Source organism: Mustela nigripes, chromosome 17 (genome assembly GCF_022355385.1).
Source record: "Mustela nigripes isolate SB6536 chromosome 17, MUSNIG.SB6536, whole genome shotgun sequence".
NCBI lineage: Eukaryota > Metazoa > Chordata > Mammalia > Carnivora > Mustelidae > Mustela > Mustela nigripes.
In genome coordinates, this window is record NC_081573.1 from 27,697,666 (window position 1) to 27,723,250 (window position 25,585).

Here is a 25,585-nt window from a genome sequence, read left to right on the forward strand (position 1 = left end):
TGTGTCTGGGCTGGACATTTGGGATTTACTTCCCTCAAGACTCAAACTGGTAACTGCGGAGTGTTAGTTCTTGCTTTTATCTCTTTTTGAACTGTAAAAAGAAATTCCCAAAGGGGAGAGGGGATACTTTTTTCTCATGAAAGAAGAAAGCCATGACTGGTTTAAGGAAGTAACCAACTTTTTGAGCACTGTGAGAAAGAACGCGCAAGGGTTCCTGCTTTGATTTCGATGCACCCTGGCACGGGGATGGGGGGTGGGGGGGTGAGAGAGTCTGTCAGCAACCCCAACAGAATGTGGTTTCCTCTGGAGGGGTTTGCAGGAGAGCTCCCGCTCTCTGAATCAAACGCTCGAACCCCCCACCTCCCTCCTACTCTTGACTCCCGTTATCCTGCTCTGCTTTTTTGTTTTCCTACAGCTTGGGGGGTAGAGGGGTCTCATGTTGGCAATATTGACGTTTGGGGCCGGATAGTGTTTTGTTTTGGAGGGCTATTCTGTGCCCTGTGGGATATTTAGCGACATCTGTCTAGTTGCTAGGTGCCCTCAGGCATGGTCGAATGTCTCGGAATGTTCCCTGAAGTATCCTCACATTGTCTGTACCCACCTGACACTTCCTCAGTATGTTTCCAGATGAAGGACTCTCTAACTATGGGATGCAAGGTTGAGACTATATTGGGCCAGCCTCGTGGAGTGAACACAGTCGCTGGCTCACTGTGTGACCTTGGACAAGTGACTTCACCTCTCTGTGCCTAGTGATTTCCTTTCTTTGTAAAAACAAGTCCAGGCCTGTGTCGGAGCAGAGAGTCGTTGGGAGGGCTAGCCATGACTTTGGATGATGGGCATGTAGCAGGTCTGGGTAAAGAAGCGTGCTATAAAATGACCGGAAACACTATTGTCGGGAGTCCAAGTGCTCCTCCAATGAAACCAGCCCGCAACAGCATTAATATACCTGCTTATAAGATTAGCTTTCATTTTCACCAACGAGGGTGTGTGAAACATGAAGTTAGGACGGTGGAAGTTAAGACATTGATGAGACACTGTGAGGTGAGACATTTTAAGAGATTTATGACTCCGAGGCCCCCGCAGGTCCCAATGTCCTTTTGAGACATCCAGAGCTGTGATGCCCAACACAGCAGCCACCAGCCACACGTGGCTATTGATCTCTTGCGATGTGGTGAGTCTAGGTGGGGGATGTGCTCTAAGTGTAAAACACATCAGATTTCAAATAGCCAAACAAAGAATGTAAAATATCTCATTATATGTTGCAAATATAATATTTTGGGGGGGTATTGGGTTAGACAAAATGTATTATTCAAGTTAATCTCATTCAAGTTTCTCTTTACTTTTCTTCTATGTTGATGAGCGAGATAGCCTGTATGTTTTTCTTTTGGTGTTCTCAACAAGCTTCTAAAAATTTTTCCTTTTATTTTTAAATTCTTTATTGAAGTGTAATTAACATTCAGTGCTCTATTAGTTTCAGGTGTGCAATACGGTGATTCAGCAATTCTGTGCTCATCGTTGTAAGTGCTGCTTTTAATCCCTGTTTCTTTTCACTTAAAAAGAAAATGTGGCTACTAGTAAATTCAACTTTACACATGTTGCTTACATTATCTTTCTTGGGCAACGGCCGCTCCAAGGAGCTGGCAAAAAGGGAAGACTTGAGCCTCCATTTTACAGATCAGAAAACTGAGGCTCACGCAGTGAAGTCAGTCCCATGGGCAGAGCCGGGATCCTCACTACTTAGCACAGGGTTTTCTTTTCCCACGCCCAGGCCGCCCTGTACCAGGCAGAACTTAACAAGCCCGCGGTGTCCCCAGCGGGGCAGTCATTCTCCCTGAGAACCACAAAGGTGGGGTGGAACCCCTTGATGTCGCTCTCCCCTCCGCAGAGACTTCCCCAGACAAAACAAACAAGCCCTTGGGTCTGGCGAGCTGCGGCAGGGAGCGGAAACCGAGGAGGATCAAAGACCCAGCGGTTACCCCCTTCCGGGCCGCGCAGCTGGCAGCGAGCCTCGACCCCGGGAGGGCACCCACGGGCCCCCGGCATGAGGCATCCGAGCGATTGGCTGGCAACTCGTGGCTTTCGGACACTTGCAGCTGCCAGGAGTGGGCTGGGCCCACAACCCGCTCGAGGCGCGGTGGGAGCTCCTCTTGGATCCCAGATCAAAACTTAGAGGGGCGGAGTGGGAGCATGGGGCGAGTAATCCGCGAGCACTTCCTGCAAAAATCAGGTCGTGCTAAGATCGAGAAGGGGCAGCGCAGCAGCCGCGTCTCCTCTCCCGACCTCAGTTACATCACCTGTAAATTGGAGCCTACACGATTCCTGCCTGGCCCTCTTCGAGGAAAAATAGAGCGGAGGGCAGGCACGGTACTGTTAGCGAGGGGCAGCGGTTGTTCCAGAGAAGACAGGACTCGGGAGGGTGTTTGTCCCAATACGCTTACGCCTATTGGACAGAGGCCCTTCCCCCACCCGGGTCCCTGGGTCTCCGGGTGCAGGTCCCTGGACCTGTCCGCCCCGCCGACCCCGCGCCCAGCTGAAGACCTCAGCCTGGAGGGGGGCGCTGTGTCGGCCCCGCGGCGACTGGCCACGCCCCGGCCCGCCGGCCCGCCCCTCCCGGCCCGCCCCCGGCCCGCCCCCAGCCCGCCCCCAGCCCGCCCTCTCCGCGGCCCGCCTCGCCTTTGATGAGCCGCGCCCGGCCAATGGGCGCGCGGGGAGGCGCGGGCCGCGGCGGCGGGCTGGGGGCTCGGCGCGCCCGGGCGTCAGTCGGGCCGCAGCGACGGCGGCAGGAGCGGGTCCCGGCGCCGCCTCGGGCTCCGCTCGGCTCGGGGTTGCTCCGGGAGGAGGAGAGCGAGGCGAGGCGCGGCGCGGCGAGCCGCCGGCCCCGCGGGCCGAGCGCATGGCTTAGGGACGCCCCCGCCCGCCGCGCCCCCAGCATGGGGAAACTTCACTCCAAGCCGGGTCAGTGTCCCCGCCCGCGCGCCGGCCCCCTGGCCCCGGCCGCCCTCGCCCCCGCGATTGCTAACTCTCTGCCTCTCCTTTCTTTCCGGCTCCCGCCGCCGCCGCCGCCGCCGCGCGCGATGTGCCTGCAGCCGCCGTGTGCAAGCGCAGGGAGAGTCCGGAAGGTAGGGGCGCGCGGGGCACGGACCGGGGGGATGGACGGGGAAGCACCGCGAACCGCGGCGGAATGGCCTAGCCCGCGGGATCTTATTACCAGGGCCACCCCCACCCCCAGCTCTGGCCACCGCTCCCACAAACCCGCTCCGGGAGCAGTCCTCGCGCCCCCCTTTCTGCCCCACCGCCGTCCTGTGCTCTCTCTTCTGACCCCCAACCCCTCCTTTTGCGGTCCTCGCCCTCCGCGCTCTCTGAGCCCTCTCTTCAGACTCCTAAGCCCCTTCCCCCAAGATCCTGCCCCTCTCCTTCGGGCCCTCAGTCCCTTCTCCCGAGAGCTGGGCTCTTGCGCCCACTGCGCTCCTCTTCTCACCCCCAGTTTCCCTCTTCCCCTCATCCCCGGGTGCTCCGTGCACCCGTCCCGTGCTCACTGCACCCGACCCTCGCCCCGCTCCTCAGCAGTCCTGCCTCTATCGCTGCCTCTTCTGATCCCCACACCCTTTCTCCAGGGTGCTGCTCCCCCTTTAGGATCCCATCTGGGTCTCTGCCCCCTGAGGCTTAGCTGAACCCCTTTCTTCCGATTACCTGCGTCCCTCTCTCCCGGATGGTGCCCCGGCGCTCACCCCCCATCTTGTCCCCGCTGTCTCTGCCGCGCCCACTCTGTGTCGGGTAACTTTCGGCCCAGGGGCCAGACTCAGGGGCTTCGTGTCTTCCCCGCCCCAGGTGACAGCTTCGCCGTGAGCGCCGCCTGGGCTCGGAAAGGCATCGAGGAGTGGATCGGGAGGCAGCGCTGCCCCGGCGGTAGCTCTGGACCCCGACAGCTGCGCGCGGCTGACACGGTTGGCAGAGGAACCCGGGTACGATCCTCACCTACCTTTCAGCCCGAGACGGGTCTCCTTACCCAACCAACCCCAACTTCTGGCACCCTCTCGGCACAGCTTCTAAGTCCTGAAGTCCCTTTGCAGCTGCCTCTGCCCCACCAACATGTCTTGGGGAACCTTAGAGGTGGCTAGGGTGTCGGTCTCCCATCCAGCTGGCAGTGGAGGGCTGTCTGGGGAGGGAAAAGTCCTAGGTGAGGAGGTGGTGCAGGTCTGGTATGTGGGGAAGCTTGTGTGTGCTGGAGGGGTTTGGGGGCCTGTACTGACCTCTCTACCTTGTTTCTGTGGCCAGTATTCAAAGGTGGATTTAGAGGGGGTGTGCTTGCTAGGAAGACAGGGAAGGCATCTGGGTGGAGGACGGGACTGTGCTGGCCTTCAAATGTGTTCCAAGTGTCTGTGGCATTCATCACTCCATCTGCTCAGTCAGGAAGCCCAGTAGAAGAGGCTGTGATCTGGGTAGCAGAGCCTGGGGGGCACTGAGACCTGGTACCTCTTCACTTGGCCCACACGGAGAGAGCGGCTCTCCTGCTGCTGTCGCCAGGGCCCACCCTGAGCCTTCCCCCAGTAGGTTGCTGGGGTTGGAGCTGTTCCTGGGGGAGCGGTGGATGAGACAGGGGAGTGAGTGAGTCCAGCCCCAGCTCTTGGCCTGGGACTGGTGCTCACAGATGTCCTCGGAGCTCGGGAACTCTGCACGGGGCTTTCAGATGGTCTGCGTGGAACTCGAGCAAGCCAAGGATCAAAGGATGAATCAACTTTTTGATGTGACATTTAATTTTTTTTTTTTAAACTTAGAGGGGAACAGACTGAGTCTCAGGTCTGGTTAGTTCTTTGGTCTTGTCCATGGGGCTGGGGAGGGGCCTGTGGAGGTTTCAGATTCAGATGTGTGTGTGTGTGTGTGTGTGTGTACGTTCTCTGGTACTGGGGCCGTGGCACCTGGGCTGGTCGCTTAGTTGCAGGGGCTGGTGCTGGGAGGTGAGCCTGGCGATAAAGTCCACGCCTGTGCATGTATGGAATAATTTCTGCATCTGGAAGAAGCCCCCATCGCACCTCTTCCCATTGCCTCGCTTAGCTGGGGGGCTTTCTCTTCTTCCTTTTTCTTCCTCTTCTGGCTGGGCTGGCACTGGAGCTGCTGTCCCCCAGGAAAGGTCAAAACTAGCTGGGTGGGGGGCACTGCAGTTGGGGCCCTTTAGAAACAGAACTACAAACTTCCCTTTCTTCCCTCACCGTTTATAGTTTTTGATCTACTTACTTATTTAAAGCCTGGTGAAAATGATCCGATTTAGCTATACGAACAAATGCATTTGCAGCTCAAGACAGAGGCCAACTGAGTGGATTTCCATTAATCAAGTTTTGGGTTTTTTCAGCCTGTTTATTTTTACAAAGTATTCCTGCAGAATGACATTTATTTGCAGTCCCCCTTTTTCTTTTCTTTCTTTCTTTCTTTTTTTTTTTTTTTTTTTTTCCTTTCCTCAACTGCCAGGCAGCTTGCTCCATGCTTTAGGGGAAACTTGAAATACAGCGAGGGCTTACTTCAATTGACTTTTATCTTCAAAGCCATAACAAATGTTACCCGCATGTTTTTGGTGGGTCTCCTTGGCATCCAGTCCTGGAGGATGGGAGGGAGGAGGAAGGAAGGAGAAGAAAACAAAAGTCTGTCGTTTTTAATTAAATAGTAGTATTCCCAGCAAGAGGAATGCGAACCAGTAAAAGTTGCCATTGGGGGAGATGAGGGAGGGTGGGGAGGGGGCCCCAGCTGAAGTCTGTGGCTTTGGTGAAGTCATGGAATTTTGTTGCCTGTTTTCTTCCCCCAGCTGAGGACAGCATGGGGTGGTGCTTGCTCCCCCTCCCTTCCTCACCCCCTCTCTCAGAGAAACACTCAGGGGTCATTAATGTTTGTTCAAAACATGTTTGAAGATGTGAGAGGCAGAGCCATCCGTGTGACATATGTTGGGTGGTGGAGGGCGGGCCTCATCCAAGATACTAGGGGGAGGGAGACTCTGCTTCCTGGGGAGTTCTGCTTTGGGGACTGGGACCTGGACACCGGGGTTCCTACCAGCCCTGGCCCAGCCACCAGATCTGCTGGGGTGGGGATGACGAGCCCACCCTGGGAGAGGTCAGGGGAAGCCCAAGGTGGGAGGCTGCGCAGTGGGGGGGGCCTGTGCACTGATTTCAGGTGGTGCCTGAAGGAATGTTTGTTATCTTAATAGTCAAGCGTTTCTGTTGCCGGAAAAGATAATAACTAGGACATCAAACCCATGATATTATCACTTAGGATGAAGCTAAATTGAAAGACGGCGTTGAAAGTTGATTCCGAGCACACTATTAAGTACAAGTGGTCAAAACTGTGACTGTGGAAACGGAATGCCCGAAGTTTAGGAGAAACACTGAATGAGACAGCAGTGGGCAGCCTCCTGCTGAGGTTAATTTCTGTGATTCCCAGTGGGGCAAAAAGGGTGGCTGTATAGGCTCTTCCATTAGATCGTCAGGAGGTAGGGTGTGGGCTCCAAGGTCTGCTGGATGCCGGGGGCTGGCAGAGGTCCCTCCGGCAGCCCTAGGCCTGGCGTATGGACGGTCTCTGTCTCCACTCTGCCTGCCTTTCACTGAAGTGGCTGGAGGCCCATTAGTGGTTCATTCAACTCGCATTATTATCACTGCAATGAACATCACTATTTATTAAGTTCCTGTGGATGTCAGGCACTTTGCTTACATTGTCTCACTCCTTTTCCTAACCCTATAAAGTTGCGAGCCGGCTGATGGGGACTCTGTCTTTCTCTCTCCTTCGGAAGCACTTTCTAGAGAACCGGGCCACGAGTGGCAAAGGTCTGTGCTAGAACACCTGCCCAGAGGGTTCTTCCCTTACTCATTTCCAGAGAGCAGCATGCTGACCAGCTGCTGAGTACTTTGGGAAGAGGCCGGTGGTGGGCCGGCAGGAGCAGGAGGGGCACCTGCTGGCTCTCTTCCTTCCTGACCCGGTCTGAGTAGCTTAGTCAATGTTTAGGGTGGGTCCCAGTTGCTTGGAAGGTCCTGGGGCGGGAGAGGGTGACTTTGCTGGCACTAACCTAAGCCTGCCATCCCGAGCATGAAAATAAATGAGGCCAGGCTCTGCCACTAGAGCTCACCATCTCCTATAAGCCATTTTATCTAAGCTCATCTGCTAAATGGGTGTAATAATATCCTCAGCCCTGGCGAGGTTATGGCAAGTGACCCTTCAAAATGAGTTCAAAAGGGAGAAAGATACTAGGAGGTTTGCTGAGGCACAGGTTGGGCAGAGATGGGAGCCCAGATGATGAATCCAGAGGCTTCCTCCCTCCCCTGCCCCACCGTCCACTGTAGATGCACTTGGATGGACACGGACTGAGGGCGGGGCTTCAAGCACTCGGGGAGCTCAGAGGAGAACAATAATGAGGGATGGGGACAGGTCCAAGTACTCTGAGCCACGAACAATGAAGTGAACGATTTCTATGCCGGACAGCAATGCAATAGACACTTCGAAGTTTCAATAAGCCTAATAATCTCAAAGAGATAAAGAAGGAGTGGTAAACACAAAGCTGTAACAGGCAGTTATGAGAGAACACCAATCGGGAATACCGGGTCTGGAAAATGTCCTAGAATATAATGGGTGAATTGGAAAATGTTGGTAGAGGGATGGAGTCGTGTAGGGGACGTGGAGAAGCTGATGGCAGCGTGCCTGGACAAGGAGAAACTGGGGGCCCTGTGCTCCGAGCTTTGTACCTGTGGGCACCGATGTGAATGTGTAAGACCAGGTTTAAGGCCATGCCCCGCACACCCCCCCATCCCCCCACCTGCCCCCAACCCCGGGTTTGGCCCTTTTGCTCTTTTAGCAGAGCTGCCTTAGGAATGGGGCGGAGAGCTGCGGGCCTGGCAAACCTGCTTCGGGGTTGAAGGTGGCTGTCCTGCAGGCTGGTAATTTAATTATGGGGCACCTAGTGCATTTTGATGTTTGGGGAAGATTGGGAGGGCGCAGGCTGTGTCGGAGCCCGCGAGGCCATGCAGGGCTGGGTGATGGGGTTGGAGGCTGGCTGTTGGCCCAGCTGCTGCCCCAGTTGCCAGATTCCAGGGGAATCACCCTTGAATGATACCAGTTGGCACAATTAAAAGGCCCCATGTCTTCACCATATGGAAAGCGTTAGGCCTCCTTACGTGGTTTTAAAGCTATGTGCCGGGACGTAGACTTGACATTTGAGGTAAAGCATAAATTAAATATTTGGTGTTTTCAGAATTAGAAGATGATTTGCTTTGAGGTTGGTGGAGGCATCTTTGGGTTCTCCAGGAGGGTCTCCTCTGCCCGTGGCACCCAGGATCAGCTCTGTAGCCCCACCTGGCAGCTTTCTTTACTCCGGGGGTGGGGGTGCGGGGAGAGACTGGGGAGGCCCGAGCTGGGCAAAGCGCCAGCTGGGGCTTCTGGCTTTCAATTAGGCCGGGTTCCTCTGGAGGGCGGGTGGTGGGCAAGGCTTTAATAAATCTCTGTGATGTGGTCTCTGGGAGACTTCGAGGAGCATCTCATCCTGCCTTCGGAACTTCTCTTTGGGAAAGAAGTTCTCCTGAGTCAGGCCCATGCATGTTCTAGTCCCTTGAATTCAGGAACAGCCCCTGCACTTTCACATTTCGTACAAACTGTATGTAATAAACCCAGGGAGAGGCTGAACCAGGAAGCAGGCTTGGCATGTCTCCCAGGTCCTAGAACTCGGGGGAATGGTGCTTCCCCTCACCCAGTGGGGATGGCCAACGTGAGGAGAGAGGGTGGGCCCCGGATGGGCAGAGAGGACTCCTCCTTGCGCCAAGAAGCTCCAGTAGGGACCCACAGGGACCCAACCATCCCTATGAGTGCTTAAAACAGTCTACAAAGGGGCACCTAGGTGGCTCAGTGGGTTAAAGTCTCTGCCTTCGGCTCAGGTCATGATCCCAGGATCCTGGGATCGAGCCCCACATCGGGCTCTCTGCTCAGCAGGGAGCCTGCTTTCTGCTCTCTCTCTGCCTGCCTCTCTGCCTACTTGTGATCTCTGTCTCTCAAATACATTAAAAAAATAAAATCTTAAAAAAAAAAGTCTATGGAAAGTCAGCAAGGAAAGAATTACTTTCACGGGAATACATCTTCCTTGCGTTAGCCCGAGGGCACGTGGTGGGGACTTATGATGTCTTTGCTGGATGGATGAATGAATGAAGATCGATTAGGGCACCATCCCTGCCTCATTCTCTCCCAGATCCTCTTCCTCAGGCAGAAGGAAGAGTGGGACCAGGCCTTTGTTGTCAGGCACTCATCTATTAATCATGATATATAATGAATTGTTATTCGTTATGAAATCCCTAGCTGGGCCAGGCATCGAGGATACAGGGTACCTAAACGAGCTGTGGTCCCTGCCCTCCCATGGCTTCTAGTCTGATTTAAAGGAGACGAAGGAATCAGGACATCAACAGACTGGAGTACGTGGGGGAAGCTGAATGAAGGTGGCATTTAAATAGAGAGCTGAGAGGCCCTGAGGAAGAGGGTGTGGGAGGAGAAAGTTGGTAATCGTGCACAGAGTACCTGTGGGAGGCCCGGGATTCGACATTGTCCCTGGGAACTCGGTGCTGCTTGTGTTGGGAGAGCGGACTTCAAGTGGCTTACAGCGTGTTGGGCCCACAGAGCTCTCCTGGTGCTCAGGCTTTCTGAAAAGTCCTGTGCGTTACTGGCCCCTGGCACATGTGAGCTACCCGTTCCCGAGACAGGTGGAGGGACCGGGTGGGTGTTCAGCCTGCTGCCCCAGCCAGCAGCATGCTCATGGAGCTGCTGAATGGAGAGCGTCATGGACTTGGGGACTCGGGGGCATTATTCCAGGTGTTGGGATGGATCGGTGGGCCCTGCTACCCTGCGTGGAGAGGAGGGTCCGCTGAAGGGCCAGAAGCCCAGCGGTGGTAGGATATGGGGGCCTGCGGTGTGGGATTGGATTGTACTCAAGGCAGAGAGAGGCACCCCAAGGGCGAGAGGAGTAGTAACAAGCCAACCACAGGGATGGTTCCTGAGGGAAGAGGGTCCCTTGCCTTGGTTTACCTGATGTGTCTGAGAAAGAGGAGTGCCAAGGGACCCTCTGGTGAAGGGGCCGGTGCCCCGGCCCACAAAGGGATCTGCTAGCCTTGGAGAGCCAGGCAGCCACAGATCCCAGCTCAGGGGCTCTTATTGCCTCCCTCCCTGGCTGTGGGTTCGCAGTGTGCTTTGGTTTAGAAACTTTTGGAATTTTTAGGTTGCTTGTTGGATTCCAAAGCAGGCGCTTCCGGCTGCCTCCCTGACTTCCCTTTCTTTTTCGCTCACACATGTTCTTTTTTTGTGGCTCTTGTCTCTCACAGACATTCTTTCTCTTCCTCTCGCTCTCTCCCTCCCCACCCTGCCTTCCCCCGCGCCTCCTCCCTCTCCCCCTCGCCCCTGAGGAAGGAAAAAATTCAGACTCTCACAAACAAAATGTCTGCCATTCCATCTGAGGGAGAACTGAGGCAGGAGCCCAGAATATCCTGGAAGAAACGCCAGAGAGAGCTGAAGGCCTCAGTTGTTTAATCTGGAAGGCGGTCTTTGATGTCACCGTGCTCCGTTTATCCTGGGAGGCTGCCTGCTTCTTTATGGCTGGCCTCAGACTCTCCACATGAAGAACGGCCGAGAGCCTTCAGGGGCTGGAGGAAAAGCCGGATCACTCCCCGAAGGGCGGGCCCAAGGATGCTGCCCCTCCTGCCAAGCCCAGGTGGGGCGGAGAAGCTTTTCCAAACAAGCACTTGCAGAGACATAAGTAATTCTTTGATAACTTCATGGGGGGACGCAGTGGGAGGCTGTTTGTCCGTGGGGACAACCATCACGAGGCTTTGCGAGGAAAGTTCGGGTCCCGCTACGGGTCAGCCCTGGCCCCAGAGAGGTGGCTGTGGCCACCTGGGGGTGCCCTGGTTGTGCATTCGTTTGGAGGGACGGGTCTGGGCTTCACTTTCTGAACTCGTTGAGCCACATGGGCAGCGCCCTGTGTGCGTGGCCTGGTGGGGGGCTCATGCCTTTCAGAGGACCCACAGAGGAGGCCATGGTGGCGTGGCGTCACCTCCCTTCTCTGGGCCTGGGGTTTTCCAGCTATGAAGTAGGATAAAATCATTTATTATAACTTAGCAACCATGAACGCATTTTAGTCATCCACAGATAGTCCTTCCTCTCCATGGAGTGGACATAGTGTACCTACTTTGGGCCTGGTAAACATTCGCTGCGCCCGCGAAGCATGGCACTTGTGTTCATGGAGTTTATACTCTAGTAGGAAAAGAGAAGTATTTTTTTTTGTAATTTAATTTTTTTTCCAGTGTTCCAAAATTCATTGTTTATGCACCACACCCAGTGCTCTATGCAACACGTGCCCTCCTTAATACCCAACACCTGGCTCACCTAACCTCCCATCCCCCTCGCCTCCAAAACCCTCAGGTTGTTTCTCAGAGTCCAGTTCTCAGGTTTCGTTTCCCCCTCTGATTTCCCCCAACTCACTTCTCCTCTCCTTCTCCCAATGTTCTTCATGTTATTCCTTATGCTCCATAAGTAAGTGAAGCCATGGGATAATTGACGTTCTCTGCTTGGCTTATTTCACTCTGCATAATCTCCTCCAGACCTGTTCATGTTGATACAAAAGTTGGATATTCATCCTTTCTCATGGCTGCATAATATTCCATTGTATACATGGACCACATCGTCTTTATCCATTTGTCTCTTGAAGTGCATCTTGCCTTCTTCCACAGTTTTGCAACTGTGGCCATTGCTGCTATGAACATTGGGGTACAGATGACCCTTCTTTTCACTACATCTATATCTTTGGGGTAAATACCCAGTAGTGCAATTGCAGGATCATAGGGTAGCTCGATTTTTAATTTTTTGAGGCATTTCCACACTGTTTTCCAAAGTGGCTGCACCAACTTGCATTCCCACCAACAGTGTAAGAGGGTTCCCCTTTCTCCACATCCCCTCCAACAAAGAGAAGTATTTTTAAAAACAAATGACACAATTTAAGTTGTGATGGGTATCTCGGAGGAGGAGTACTGGGTGCTTTGAGAACATTGAATGGGGCTCAGCCCTCATCTGGGTGGCTGTGCCTTCCACAGATATTTGGGTGTGTTTAGGGTGGTATGGAAACTATGAAGCATACGGCATAGCTCCTACCCCACTGAGCTTAGAGTTTAGTGGACCTGAACGTTCATCTTTGCCTCTCATCCATTTTTCTTATCTTATTGCATTGGTTAGAATCTTCCATACTATCTAATAACAGTTTGTTGCTTATCTAGTTAAGAAAGCTTTCTTTAACCCCTGGCTTGCTAATATTTTTGAAACCAGGAATTATTATTGAATTCTGTCCAGTGCTGTTGGGGTGTTGTCAACCTTTGCGATTGTAACAAATGACTACGTACAGATTTACCTCACTAGATTTCCTAGTGTTCAACTTCCTTTGTATTCCCAAACGTAATCCTTCTTCATCACGACACATGGCTGTTCTAAAATGCTGTATTTGATCTGCTTATCTTTCACTTGGGATTTTTGCATCAATAGTGCCATTAGATTGGCTCATGGTTTGGGTAGTGGATACTGAACAATGAAGATAGTGTTAGGGGAATGTTGGAGGACACTCTGGGGGCTCTGAGGGTCTAGAGCAGGGGGTGCCAACTGGCCTTGGGTCAGGTGGTCTTGGAGGAGCCATTGATCTCAGCTCAAGGGTGAATCAGGGAAGGGGTGGTGGGGAGCAAGGTGGGGGGTCATGTAATAGCGCTCTGAGTGCCTGCTAGATGGGCCAGTAGTGTGTGAGAAAGCCTCCAGTTTGTTTGAGATGCTGATTGAAGTTCATTTGGCTGAGGAGGGACCACAGTCTAGGCAAGGCAGCCTGCTCAGGCGAGTTGTGGACCTTGGTCTTTGTCTAGAGAGAAGACGAATGGCAGGCCCTGTGTGAGGATCCAGCAGGGCAGAAGTGGGGGAGCTCTTGTGGCTGGGAAGAAGGAATGTGAGGACAGGCTCTCCGTTGTAAAAATAATTTGGAGGATAAAGAGGAATCAAGTGACTCTATCTTCTTGGCTCAGGCAGAGATTCTGGAATGTCTGCATTGACCTGGGCAGAGCCTTTGGCTCTTAGGGCTCATCCAGGGGACCCTTGAGACCACCAGCAGGGGAAGGACCAGGAGAAGGAGAATAGGGCTTGAGGCTGTGTAGGTGATGGTTAAAGAGCGAGCACTCTGGAGCCCGATATCCTGGGTGCTAGCAGATACTAACTTCTAAAGATGTGGGAAGGATTAACAGAAACTTCACGGGGTATTGAGGCACCCAGAGTACTTGGCCCCTGGCAAAAGGCAGGGAGATATCACTGTCCCAGGGCAGAAAGGGCAGGGGAGGAAATGTTGGATATTTTGGATTTGGAAACCTACAGGAAACACTGCTGAGGAAGTGGAAAAGCCAGGCAAGAGCTCTATATGTGGAAGATGAACCATAGAGACGTGGGACAGAGGGAGTGGGGGGTGGGGAGAAATACCCCAACCTCTCCTTGTGTCCTCAGGTTTCCTGCCAGGACCTCCCATTGTCCAAAGCCAGGAGCCAGAGACCAGGAAGCTTCAGCAAATTGGTCTAAGGAGGTCAGCTTCCCCGGGGGCACAGAGCAGCATAGAGAAGGGTGGGGAATGGATAGGGGTGGGGAGGCCAGTAGAAGAATCAAGTCTGGGCCTCGGTTCCCTCCTCTGTAACGTGGGTATGGTAATGGAATCCGCTTCACAAGCTGGTTGTCAGGACTCCGAAGGTAGAAGGGTTGTAACTGCCGGGCACAGAAGTGTGTGCCCAGTCCATGTGAGCTATTAGGGTTATAAAGCCGCAAGAGACACCAGGCTATGGAGATTTGGGGAGGACTTCCTGAAGGAGGTGGCGTGTGAGAAGCTCTGAAGGATGGTCAGAGTTTAAAGGGCCAGAGAAGTCATATCAAGGACATCGTGGGCTGGGTGGGAGACATGCAGGAGGAGTGGGGACTGGGGTCCCCCAGGGGCACACGTCCTGTCTCAAGTGTGCAGCATCGCTTAGCCCCTGCCAGTGGTTGCCATGTGCAAATGCGGCCCTGGTGTTGCCACATCGGGTCATTAAGAGAATCTAGCCATCTGGATTTTCATGTGAAGTCATTCTAATTAAAAACAAAACAAAACAAAAAAAAACCATCAACCAAATAATGTTTTTAGAAAATAGTTTCTTTGGGTGGACCCAGGCAGCTGGATTTGGCCTGTTGTTCCCTGGCTTGGGAGATGAGGTTTTGGTGGGGGACAAGTGTGTTGGTGGTAATAGTGCAGACTCTTGAGTGTGAAAGCCACCTCGTGCTTTATGTGCGGTTTTTCCAGTGTCTTGTTCCCCCATGTTGTGCAGCTGAGAGACGGGCACAGTGGATGGAAGTGTCAGGCCCAGCTAGGGAGAGCGGGACTCAGGCTGCCACCGAGCAGGGGGTGGAGGCCCAGCAGAGGCTGGGGGCTGGGAAGCTGGGGACAGCTTGTTTCCGTTTGGCAGAGCACTGTGGGAGGGCCAGGTGGGGGTCAGCACGGAGAGATGTGGCTTGGGCCACTTTGGGGACAGCACTCGTCCATACTGCAAACTTCCATCTAGCGCCTTGCATTGGTTCTCTTAACTTCCATTAGACCCGCCTTCGGGTTCAGGCCACCTTGTACCGAGGCTCCCGGTGTGCACACAGAGCAGGTGTCCCAGACATGACTGGCGGAATCCGACTTCTGGGTCTGACTCCTGACGCCCAGATGCACATCTCTTGAGGGGGTGCTCATCTCTGATCCTCAGTTTCTATATCCGTGGAATGGGTAGAAGCCTGGTTTCTAGCTCATGGCGTGGTTCTAAGAGCGACACAAGTTCCTCTCGGCCAAACAGGGAGAGTAAAAGGGAGGTCTCTCCTCTTAAAGCTAATGATCACTCAGGTGCGTGATGAACTGGTGAGGAAACGTGATGAGGAAAGAGCAGGCTGTGGTGGGACAGGAAGTGGGGTGGGGTCCAACCTTGGATCCAAAGAATAAACAGCCAGGGGAGGAAAGGGGGCATCTCAGAGAGAGGGAAGTGCAAAGGCCATGATGAGGGTAGGGAATCTTCAGCTCCCTCCTGTCTGACGCAGGACCAGACTCCAGGCTCTGAGATGTTAGGACAGAAATGCTCTTTCCAGCAGAGGAGGGTCGACATTGCCTGGGGTTGGGAGGGGAGGGGGGAGTTTGTTCTATGTTATAACCCACCAGGGTCCTGGTCCCCCCACTGCAGGTGATTTGATTTTTTATTGATGTCTGCCCACGCTGGCTGCTCTCCTTTCTGGCTGGATGGGAGGTAGGGGGAGAAGGCGTGGAGCTGACTGGCTGGCCTGCCGTGTGCTGCCCGAGCCCCCTGGCTGTGAGCACTGCTCTGGGGCCCCAGAGAGGCAGGGGCACAGCATAAAGGGGCCCTGTTAGCAGGGCTGGCTTGGCCACCCTCGGGCCACAGGTGAGGGCTGGGGAAGACCAGAGCCTCCCCAATGGGCTCAAGCCTAAGGGTGTTTTTCTCATTCTAGAAGGCCACGCAGGCTGGCAGGCCCCTCACACAGAGGCTTGGGCTTGTGGTGGCCCCAGCGAGTGGGTTTGGGGGTGCTGCTTCGGGGTGCCATGGCCATGCCCGATCTGGCTTCCCGAGGGAGACTTGTTGCGGGGCAGTTTTTGACCTTGACCCCGTTACTTTACGCATCTTTCCCCCAGTGATCAGAGAGACTTCAAAAGCAAAAAGATGAGGAGAAAGTGCTACAGACCAGGAACAGAACTGTGTTTTCAGTGGCCCCTGGGGAGATGCCCTTGTCCCCCTGCCTGGGAATTCAAAGGAGCCTGGTGCCTTGATGGGTCTCGTCCGTGCATCGCTGTACAGTGTTCTTTGGCTACAGCCTCAATATGGCTACAAAGGGTCCACTCTGTCCCATGCCCCACACTGGGCCATCCACGGCATGCCGGCCCTGAGCCATGCGTGGTCCGTACCACTCAACACTCGCAGCACCCTGAGAAGGCAGGTCAGAGTGTCAGAGACAGCCCATTCCTGTCTTTGTTTTACCTTTGGAGAAACTGAGCGCTAAAGGAGTCTACCTCCTTGCCCAAAGTCACTTGACTTGGGAGTGGAATCTTCCAGCAAGATTCCAGTTCAGGTTAATCTGATCTTAGAGCTGTCTTCCATCATCATAGATGAGATTCCCACCCCCACCCCCCATCAACCATATGTTACAATCCCATTCGTGGCTCATGAAATCCATTTAGCGACCAGCATTAAACATTGCCTAAAACAAGAGGAAATATTGCTTTGTGTGACTTTTTAAAAAATTTATAGGCAAGGATATTCATGTCTATAGATAGACAGATCCATCTAGATCTGTGGATATCTACCCACACATCTATACCCAAATCCATATACAGAGAGGCCCATTCTAAAATGTAATTCTTACTACAGGTAAAAGTGTTGGAAAATACTGATGTTTGGTTCCTGGTGCAGGCTCTGAGCCCGAATGCTTAGTTTCGAGCCCCAGCTCTCCTTCTCACTAGCTGTGTGACCTTGGGCAAGTTCCATAACCTCTCTGTGCCAAAGTTTCCTTTCTTAACATCAGGGCCTTTTGGTCTGTTGACAATATGGTCACAACAGATTCTCCCAGGATGACTGGGGGTGATTTCTTGCCCACCTACTCCCTTTGCTCCGGGCATGAAGAGAATGGGGAGTCTTTTGTGGGTCCCCAAGTCCTCTCACTCAAGAACCAACCTCTGAGCTGCAGCTGCCTCCTGAAAGAACAATTGGCTGAATCTTTGGGGACTGGACAGAGTACTGTGCTGGGAATCCTGAGCGGGGGGGTGGGGCGGGCACTGGGGGTGGCCCCAGCTTGGCTATCAGGTAGCTAATGTCACTGCTGCTGGCCTTTATCTCTGCATCTCCAAGTGCGCTGAAGAAAGGGAGGGTGTTTGGGTTCTCTTTTGCTGTGTAACAAATTACTCCAAAATTTAGTGATTTAATCCTTTCGTGAGTTGATTAACATTACGCTATTTGTGTCGGGCTTGGCAGGTGCAGCTTCTTTGTGGGTCCACGTGGCATAGATGGGGCGGCTCGAACAGCCAGGGGCCAACTGTTCCACTTGGGTCCCCCACCCGGGGCCTTGATCCTCTTCCATGTGGCCTCACCACGTGGTTAACATGGGCTTCCTCATGGTATGGTGGTCTCGGGGTAAGCTGACCCCCTGCCTGGTGGCTGCCTTCCTGGGGGTGCCGAAGCGGAAACTGCCAGGCCTCCCAAAGGCGCAGGCCCGGAATTGGCAGCGCTGCATTCTCTTTGTTAAAGCAGGTCACAGATCGAGGCCAGGTTCAGGGGAAGGGACTACATGGGGGGCGTAATTACTGGGAGATGGCATTTACAGGGGGTCGTCAAGGTAGTCTAGCAGAGAGGATGGTCTCCTGGGAGAGAACCTGTCCGGAGGCTGGGTCGGGAAGGGGACTGCCGGGTGTCCCCCGATGGATCTGGGATCCTGGTGCGTGCCGCTGGGGGTGGCAGGAGTGTGGTCTTGGTGGGATGACAGCGGAGGCAGGCTGGGCCTGGGTCAGGAGGGGGCTGAGGGAACCTTGCACGTGAGCAGAGCACAAGAACGTCTATGGCTCCTTCTTCGGAAGGATGAAAAATGTGCAGCAACTCTAATATCGGTCACTAGGAGACAGCTAACAAACACGGGCCGGCTGTGTCACCGATCTTTCCGCGCCTTGTGAAACCAGGGCGAGTGAGGGTGGGCAGCGGGCTGACGGGAAGGAGGCCCCTGAAATGCCATTGAATGAGCAAAGTGAGAGCAAAACAGAAGCATGATGTGGTCCCGTTTTTTTTTTTTTTTTTTTTGCAGGATACAAAAGTCTATTCAGGCCCGTGTCTATATATTTGCAGGTGTGCAGGGAAAGATCTGGAAGGATACACTGACAAAGGCTGCTTCCCCGAGGACTAGAATGGTGGGAGGCAATGAGGAGAGAAGGAGTTTCACTTTTCACATTAGATGTTTCTACATTGTTTGACTACCCCCCCCACCCCCATCCAAGGAGTGTGGATACTTTTGTGTTTTTCAAAAAGCCCATAGATTTTAGAAGAGAATGAGACGTGAGAAGGGGATCACGTGTGCAGGAGATTTATGGAGAGACTTTGCAGGGGGGTGGAGAGAGAAGACAGTGGCGGGAGAGAGACGTGGGGTGGGGAGGGGTGCAGGGTGCGGCGAGGGCCATGCCTACGGCGACCTCCCGCATGCTGTCTTGGATGCAGAGCCCTTGGGGACCCCCCTTCCACCCGGATGCTCTCTGAATCAGAGCCTCTCTGTATTGGGTGACACCTGTCCTTCGTGGACCCTGTAGGAAAGGCATTGGGGAGGGGCCGGAGGGGGAGGAGGGCTGAGTCGGGGAGGGCACGGCCCACCTGTAGAGCTTTAGGGATCCTGGGGGGCACCGTCCCTGAGTCACGACCAGCTCAGTCAACGGTCCTGTCTCCTTCTGTGCATTTCCTCGTGGCCGCAGCTTCTACAAGTGTTTCGATTCTAGGGACAGCTGTGGATACCTGGCCTTTCTTTCCAGACCTGTCAGGCCCCCGGTTTATAACTGGAAGGAAGGAGAGTTAAAAGGACCTCGAGATGAGCGCTGTCTGATAGAACTTTCTGTGATGATGACAAAGCTCTGTGTCCACACGTCGTTAACTGCCTGTGGCTCCTGAGCACTTGGGATGTGGCTTCTGGGACTGGGGACCTGGATTTCCAATATATTGTATTCGAATTCATTTCAATAGCCTCATGCAGCTAGCGGCTCCTGGAGTGCATAGCTCTGGACCATCGAGAAGGATCCAGGGCTGCAGAGCATTAGGCTAACCCCTATCCTGAGGGCGGTCAAAGGAGTTATCTGAGGCAGTTGCTGGTGGGCAGAGAGCTCTGCCCCCAGACAGCCCTGGCAAAGCCCTTCTTGGGGTCCTTCCAGACCTTGCTCCTCTGAGGCCTGGCTTCCCTCCAGCTTGGAGGTGGCAGCCCCATTGGCCACTGCTACGTCAGTGAGGGGAAGGATTTTAGGGTACTTCCAGGTGGATGGCTTGGAGCACCTTCTTCTGGTTCATAGATCAGGCCTTCCCTGCCTTCTTAACCTCAGGCGGAGGGGAGTGAGGCTGCTTGCTGTCTTGCTTCTGGGCTTCTTGGGTGAGGACCTGTCCCTTTGGTCCTGGTTTGTGCAGCTGGGAGGCACAGCCTGCTCCTGGGGCAGGGCAGAGAGGGGCCAGCTTTTCTCCAGGAGGAAGAGCTAGAGCTTTATGGTCTGCAAAGACCTCCTCCCAGCCATTGGTCAGGCATTTAATACTTACACGAAAGGGGGCCAGGGTCAGCACTAATAGGATGGGGCGTCAGAAGCCAGAAGGCAGAGTCTAAGGAGCTGGTTCTGCAGGGCTCACCGCTGCATCCTCGGGGCCCTTTGCCCAGCTCGGCACATGGCTGGTGCTCAAGGAACACTTGCGGGGTGGCTGAGGCTTGGAGGCGCCAGGAGTTTGGTCTGTGGGAGCGTGACCCCAGAGGAGCAGGAAGTCAGGTCCTGTCTCTCCACCTCCCCACCTAAATGAAGTAACGCACATGGTAAAAAACAAAAATAAAGACATTCAAAATAGCACTAAAGCTTATGTAATGAAAAAGAAGCCTCCTTGCCACCTCTGCTGCTGGCCTCCCAGCACCCCTCTCTCCAGGCACCTGCCATTTCTGGTTCCTCTTCCAGTTCCACCTTACTGTGGGCATGTGTGCACCCTTATCCCTGCCCAGACAGCGGAAGCCTTCTTGGCCAATAAGACTAGTATTTTTAGGTTAATTGAAAAATGGATTTGAGGTGGGGAATCATGAAAATTGATAGAGACCTTGTGTTCCTTTCAATTGACCAGTCATAATCTGGTTCTGCACCTTGCTTTGTTAATAGTGCATCTTGGAAATCAGACCTTATCAGTACATTGAATCTTCTTGCTCTTTGTGGCTCTCAAGCCTTCCATTCTAAGGATGGACAGTAATTAATTGCACTGATTCCCTATCGGGCAGCTAGGTGACTTCGGGGCTCATGTCTGTAGTCTACCTGGATGGATGGCATGGATTCCTATAACTCTACTCCTGCACACACCCCTGCTCTGACACCCACACCACACTCCCTGATGTGATCTCCAGGGCTGGCTCTTCTGCTTTTCTGGCAAAGCCAGAGTGTCTCCCCTGGCCTTGTGTCTTTAGAATTCAGGAGGGCTGCAGGTTAAGTGAGTGCAACCTTCCTTGGTATGGGTCAGTTAGGATCCCTTGGGTTTGTTCAGACATCTCTGCTGTTTGATGAAAGGCATGTTATTCGCCTGTGTGCCTGGGAAGTTCAGAGGGTGAATCGAATTCGGGGACCCTGGATCCCACAGCTCCAACTCTGCCCTAGGCCGGTGGTCTGTACCTTCAGCTCTGCTGTTAGCGGTTAGCTTCATTTTCAGGTACAGACTCTCCCCAGGTGGTGGATGCTTGGCACCCAGTCCAGGCTGCTGTTCCAGGCCGGAAGAGAGTGGGTTAGCCAGATCCCAGGCTGGGCTGCCATTGTTTTTGACTTGGCTGGCATGCCCATCACAGAGCCAATCCCTCCGTCTCCAAGAGTCCTGGGTCAACATGGTCATCCTGGAGTGCTGCTGGGATCAGTCCCAAACCTCAAGGGCCAAAGGCGAGATGGGTGGGTGGTTCCCCAGAGAAAAAACACCTGGGAGGAGAAAGCTGCAGAAGGCACCCTGGAGGGAGGGGGCCAGCTTCTGTGTCTTGTCTGGCCCCTAGAGTACAGCTTTCTGAACTGCTGCTTCTGTCAGCAGCTGGAGGGTGGGGGTGTGGCCAGAGCAATTAGCTGATTCTCTGCCATTGGATCTCAGAAGAGCCCTGGTAGTTTGTCACCTCCTCCAGGGAGCCCACGTGGGTCACAGCCCTCTTTAAAGCTCCTCGATTCTAGTGATGATGATCTTAACCTTCAAGGAGACAATAAGACCCCTTTGGGAATCTGCTAAATCTGATGATGTCATTCTCTTCAAATAAAGGCTCTCACACCTTTAACTACAACTTTAGGGCACCCATAGCCTCCTAGTTAAGAACCTTGGCCTTATTTTCTATGGCTTTTTTGTTTTTAGCTTTATGATTACTATTATCATTATTATTATTTCTCATGTAGATCTTCTAATTCCATGGGCCACAGATCTTTGGACCTGGCCTTTGGATCTGGGTTTATAGGGAACTATGTTGATTGTATAGATACTGGGTCTTAATTTCCTCCCTTGTAAATTGAGAAGACAAAAGTTCCCATCTCTTGGAGTTGTTTTGAGAATTAAAGGAAATAATGCATGGAGCAACTTACAGCTTAGCATGCAGTAAGCACTCAGTAAACATGCTTCATAGCTCAGCAAGGCGTCCAGAGCTGCTGGTAGGTTCTGGAGGATTCCTGGGAAACCCACTCCATCTCTCTGGGGGCGCAACACAGCACCCAGAAGGGGCTTGGTTGCTGTCAGGTGGATGAAGGGGTTCAGAGAGACCATCTTCATTTGCTGAGAAGTTGTTGGGGTGATTCAGGTCTATTTCCATTCTATTTCCATTCATCTGTATTTTCTTTTGGGAAAACTAAAGCCAGGGAGGCTTCCGTGACTTATCCAGGTGTCTCAGGGTTAGTGTGGGGGTGATTGTGGGTACCTTTACATTCAGATCTTAGGACACCCCTCACTTGTCTCCTGCCTGGCCAAGGACCAGCCCCAGGTGACCGCTCACCTGTGTGTTTCGGGGGTTGAAGGAGTTCCCCGATCTCAGCAAAGCCCCAGCCAGGGGCTCCCCTGCCTGCCTGTCTGGACCCCAGGTTTGGGAGGGGTGGATATTGTCCTGTAGAAGGGGGAACTGGTGCTCTGCTTTGAGAGTATTAAGACACAAAGTCCCTGTGGTTAACAGCAAATTAATCACAGTATTAAGGAGGGGTTGTCTGGGTAGACATGACTTCATGAGCTTGTCCTACGGTCTGCCTCTGCCATGTTTCACTCTCCAAGATTTTTGACTTTCAGAAAAGGAACCACAGATAGAGTTACCCAGGTTTACAGAAATATTTTTACTGGGCAGAAGATTGCTTTATGTTGAGAGCCAGTTATTTGAGGAGACAAGCAAAAGGCCCTTTATTCTCACGTTCTGTGGGAGGAAAATATTATGCTAGGAAGCCCGCTTCTCGGACATACCGTGTGAGAGGCTGGGCCGCATTTCTGGAATTGGGAGTGGGCGACAGAGATGGTGCGGGGGCCCCGGGGGCTCCCGGGCAGGGACCCACCTTCCCCCGAGGATTCTGGGCTTGTTACACAGGCAGAAGGACGCTTAAGGTCACCGAGCCAGGAAGGGCGGTGGTCTGAGCTGGGTTTGGGGCCTGGGGGCACGGGGCAGAGAGGAGGAGACATTGGGGTGGCCTGCTGGTGTGTGAGGCCCCTGGTTGGAGAGACAGCCGGCCCAGTAGAGCCGACTGTGCCACTGGCCAGGTGTGTGACTCAGGGCCCGAAGCCGTTGGGGCGGTCGGTAACTCGGGCTTGGGAGTAAATGCCCAGCATTTCCTTGTGTACCCGATCCATAGAGTCCGCGGTGAGGACGGGAGACAGGGAGACCTGCCTGCCTTCAGTCCACCGTCCAGAAGCCACTCACTGTGCCGCTTCCTTTGCTGGTGCTCTCGAGGGCAGCGGGCCTTTTCCCCGAGTCCCGAAGGGAGACTTCTGGTCGGATAGTGCCATCGTGAGGGCTTTGAGATCTGGGCCACCCCAGCCTGTTGGAGATCTATGGGCCTCGTTTCTTGAGCCGGTCTGCATTTCAGTTCATGGAAGGGACTGTTCCCGCCTGGAAATCAGGGCAAACGATACTGGCTTGATCATCCTCAAGGAGGATGGGTTTGACCTTTGTGGCTCGAGACCTTGTCCTCCCCTTCCCCCGCCCTTGGTGGAAGAAGAATGCCTGCCAAGAGCTTTGTTTGGGTCTGGAGCAGCCATGTGTCCGATAAGGACTCGCACCCTTGCTCCTTCCTTGCTGCTGACCATCATCCCTTTTAAGTTGGCCGGTTGGAGAGGGTCGATCGATGCTGTTCTCTTCCTCGCCTCCTGTGCATTATTTAGAATGCGAGGGAGAGTTTATCTTGTTCTCCAGGAGATCTATCGGTTCAGCGTTGGAATGGCATCCAAGTTTACAGCGTGGAGTCTGGTGCCCAGAGCCTTCTGGTAAATATTTTGGGAAGTTGGATTCCACTGGCATTATGGGCCGGGGCTTGGGGCATTGGGTGCTTTTGCATAGCTCGAGGATCGGGCTTGGACCCTTCTCATACGGTGCCGTGCACACTGGCTCCGTGCTGAGGCATCTCGGCGCCCAGAATCCCTGCCTCTTAGAGGTCCCAGGTGCTGTGCCTTCTGCCGGGAAACCTCCGGTGGCTTCTTGACTGCCTGCAAACACAGCCGGTCCTTCTTTATCCTTGGCACCCTCGTGTCCTTCTTCTTTTCCGTGTACCTCCCATCATTCATTCACCCCCAAAAGCTATTCTCCAAGTGTGCCCCTCTTCCTCCCTAAAAGCCTTCCTGTCGCTTTGCCGACATCTCCTGTACCCAAACCCGGGTTAGCCTAGTCACATGGGTGGGCCCTGGGCAAGATCCATATGCCTTCTAGCCTCAGTTTCTTCATCTGTAAAATGGGCTGGAAATCACAAGACCCACCCTCCCCTCTCTGGGAAGCCTCAAGGCCTGGTGTGCCGAAGGGTCTGGCACATTTTTCACTCCCCTCCGCTCCCCAAGTTAGACTATAAGCTGCTCGAGTAGAAGCCAGTTCTTATCCCTCTGTGGCTCCTTGAAAGTGTCTTGGCCTGTGTGTCATCCACAGTAGCTCCTGAGAACATAGTAAGTGGAACCCACTGGCTAGGAGGGGTAGGGGCTCTCCCAAGGGTTCCTTGGATGGAGAAAATCTCTCAGAGCTTGGTTTTCAAGGTTCTGGGAAGAGAAACAATACTGCTTCAGCAGGGTGGTTAGAACGCTGCCCACTGTGGTCGCCACAAGCTTCACACAGCTGTTGAGCATTGGAAATATGGCTGGGCTGGGTTGTGACTACTGCGCACATTTCAAAGGCTTCGTATGATAACACGGGATGTAGAATTTCTCATGAATTATTTTTTCCGTTGATGACGTGTAATGATAATACTTTGAAAGGGCAATATTTTAGATGCATTGGCTAAATTACATGATTAAAATGAGTTTCATCCGTGTCTTTCTCTTTAGTGTGGCTGCTAGAAAATTGAAAACTACGTATATGGGTTCCATTTGGTTCCTACTGAGCAGGTTTGGTCTAGATTCTAGACCATTCACGATGATGATATTGTCCCCAAGTTGGCAAAAGTTGGTTCTTGAGGCTGTCGGGGGTGGGGAGGCACGGGCAAAAAGTTCTTATTCATTTTAGATACAAAGCACAAATATACGTATTGATGTACATAAATAGTTACACAGTATATTTGTGGTATTAAAATTTCAAGTGATTAGGAAAAAAAAGTTTAAGAAAGCCCTGTGCTCCAGGGACAGCCAGACCTGAGTCACATGCTAGCTCTGCCTCATATTAGCTGTGTGACCTCGGGTGAGTTCCTTAACCACTCTGTGCCTATTTCCTCATCTGTAAAATGGGAGGGGAAATGGTCCTGATCCTACAGATCTGTTGTGTAGTTTAAAGGCGAAACACTTTGCTCAGATGAATAGGGCGGTTGATATCGACAGTTCTTATTCCGTATGTGATCAGCGAGAGGCCTCTGGAGGCGCGAGAGGGGGACCTTCCACTTCCAGAACTTACACAGTGACCAGAATGTCTGTTCACCTGATTTTCCATCTGGAAAGGTGTTGCCAAGAAGACCTTAACGTCTGCAAGGCACTTTCTACTGATCACAGGAGGTGGCTGGAGGGTATATGAGCACTGGATGTCTCATCCCAGTCATACCAGCAGCATGCTGGGCACTGGGGTGGGCACTTCCACACTGAGGGCTGGCCCTCGGTGGTCTTGGCCAGGCTCGTGGCAGAGGCTCAGGGTAGCCCCTCCTGGCCAGGCGGGCGTCCAGCTGTCAGGGCCGGGCTGAGGCTGTGCTGGGTATCTCCTCCCTGGGGCTGCCTTCAAAGGGAGAGCCGGCAGGAAGGTGGAGGGGGAAGGAGGGGCTGCCCCACTGACTGCCCGACACAGACAATTGGATTAAAGGTCTCTTTCAAGGCCTTGGAAATTGTTAGCGACAGGGACCCTGGCCTGGGGACAGGGGACTGCTGCCTTTTACTAATAAAACCAAATTCCCTCTTCTGAGATCAGGTTGAGAGGCACAGATGCTGGGGCTGTGCCTTCTGTGTGAGGGGGTGAGTGAGGCTGCTCGGCTGCACAGCTAGACTCAGCCCCCTGGACCACCCTCCCTCCCACCCCAGAGTCTCCACACACATGATGGCTTTGGGGTGGGGGGCACGAGTAGGGGCTTTGGGAGTTTCAGGGAACCTGGAGACCTTGGGGGCCGAGTGCTTCACCTTTGCTCTTGAAGCCAAAACACACCCAAACA

The 25,585-nt window shown here is 53.5% G+C and overlaps 1 protein-coding gene across 1 annotated transcript in view; it reads left to right on the forward strand.

Annotated features, from left to right (window-relative positions):
- The first annotated feature begins 2,774 nt into the window (after nt 1–2,774).
- The window catches only part of NKD1 (NKD inhibitor of WNT signaling pathway 1), an 83,448-nt gene continuing 60,637 nt past the window's right edge, over nt 2,775–25,585 (forward strand). The window contains exons 1-3 of the mRNA XM_059381446.1: nt 2,775–2,955; nt 3,087–3,119; nt 3,829–3,962. Coding sequence (XP_059237429.1) covers nt 2,931–2,955; nt 3,087–3,119; nt 3,829–3,962 — 192 coding nt within the window. The 5' untranslated portion in view covers nt 2,775–2,930. The remainder of the gene's footprint in view (nt 2,956–3,086; nt 3,120–3,828; nt 3,963–25,585) is intronic.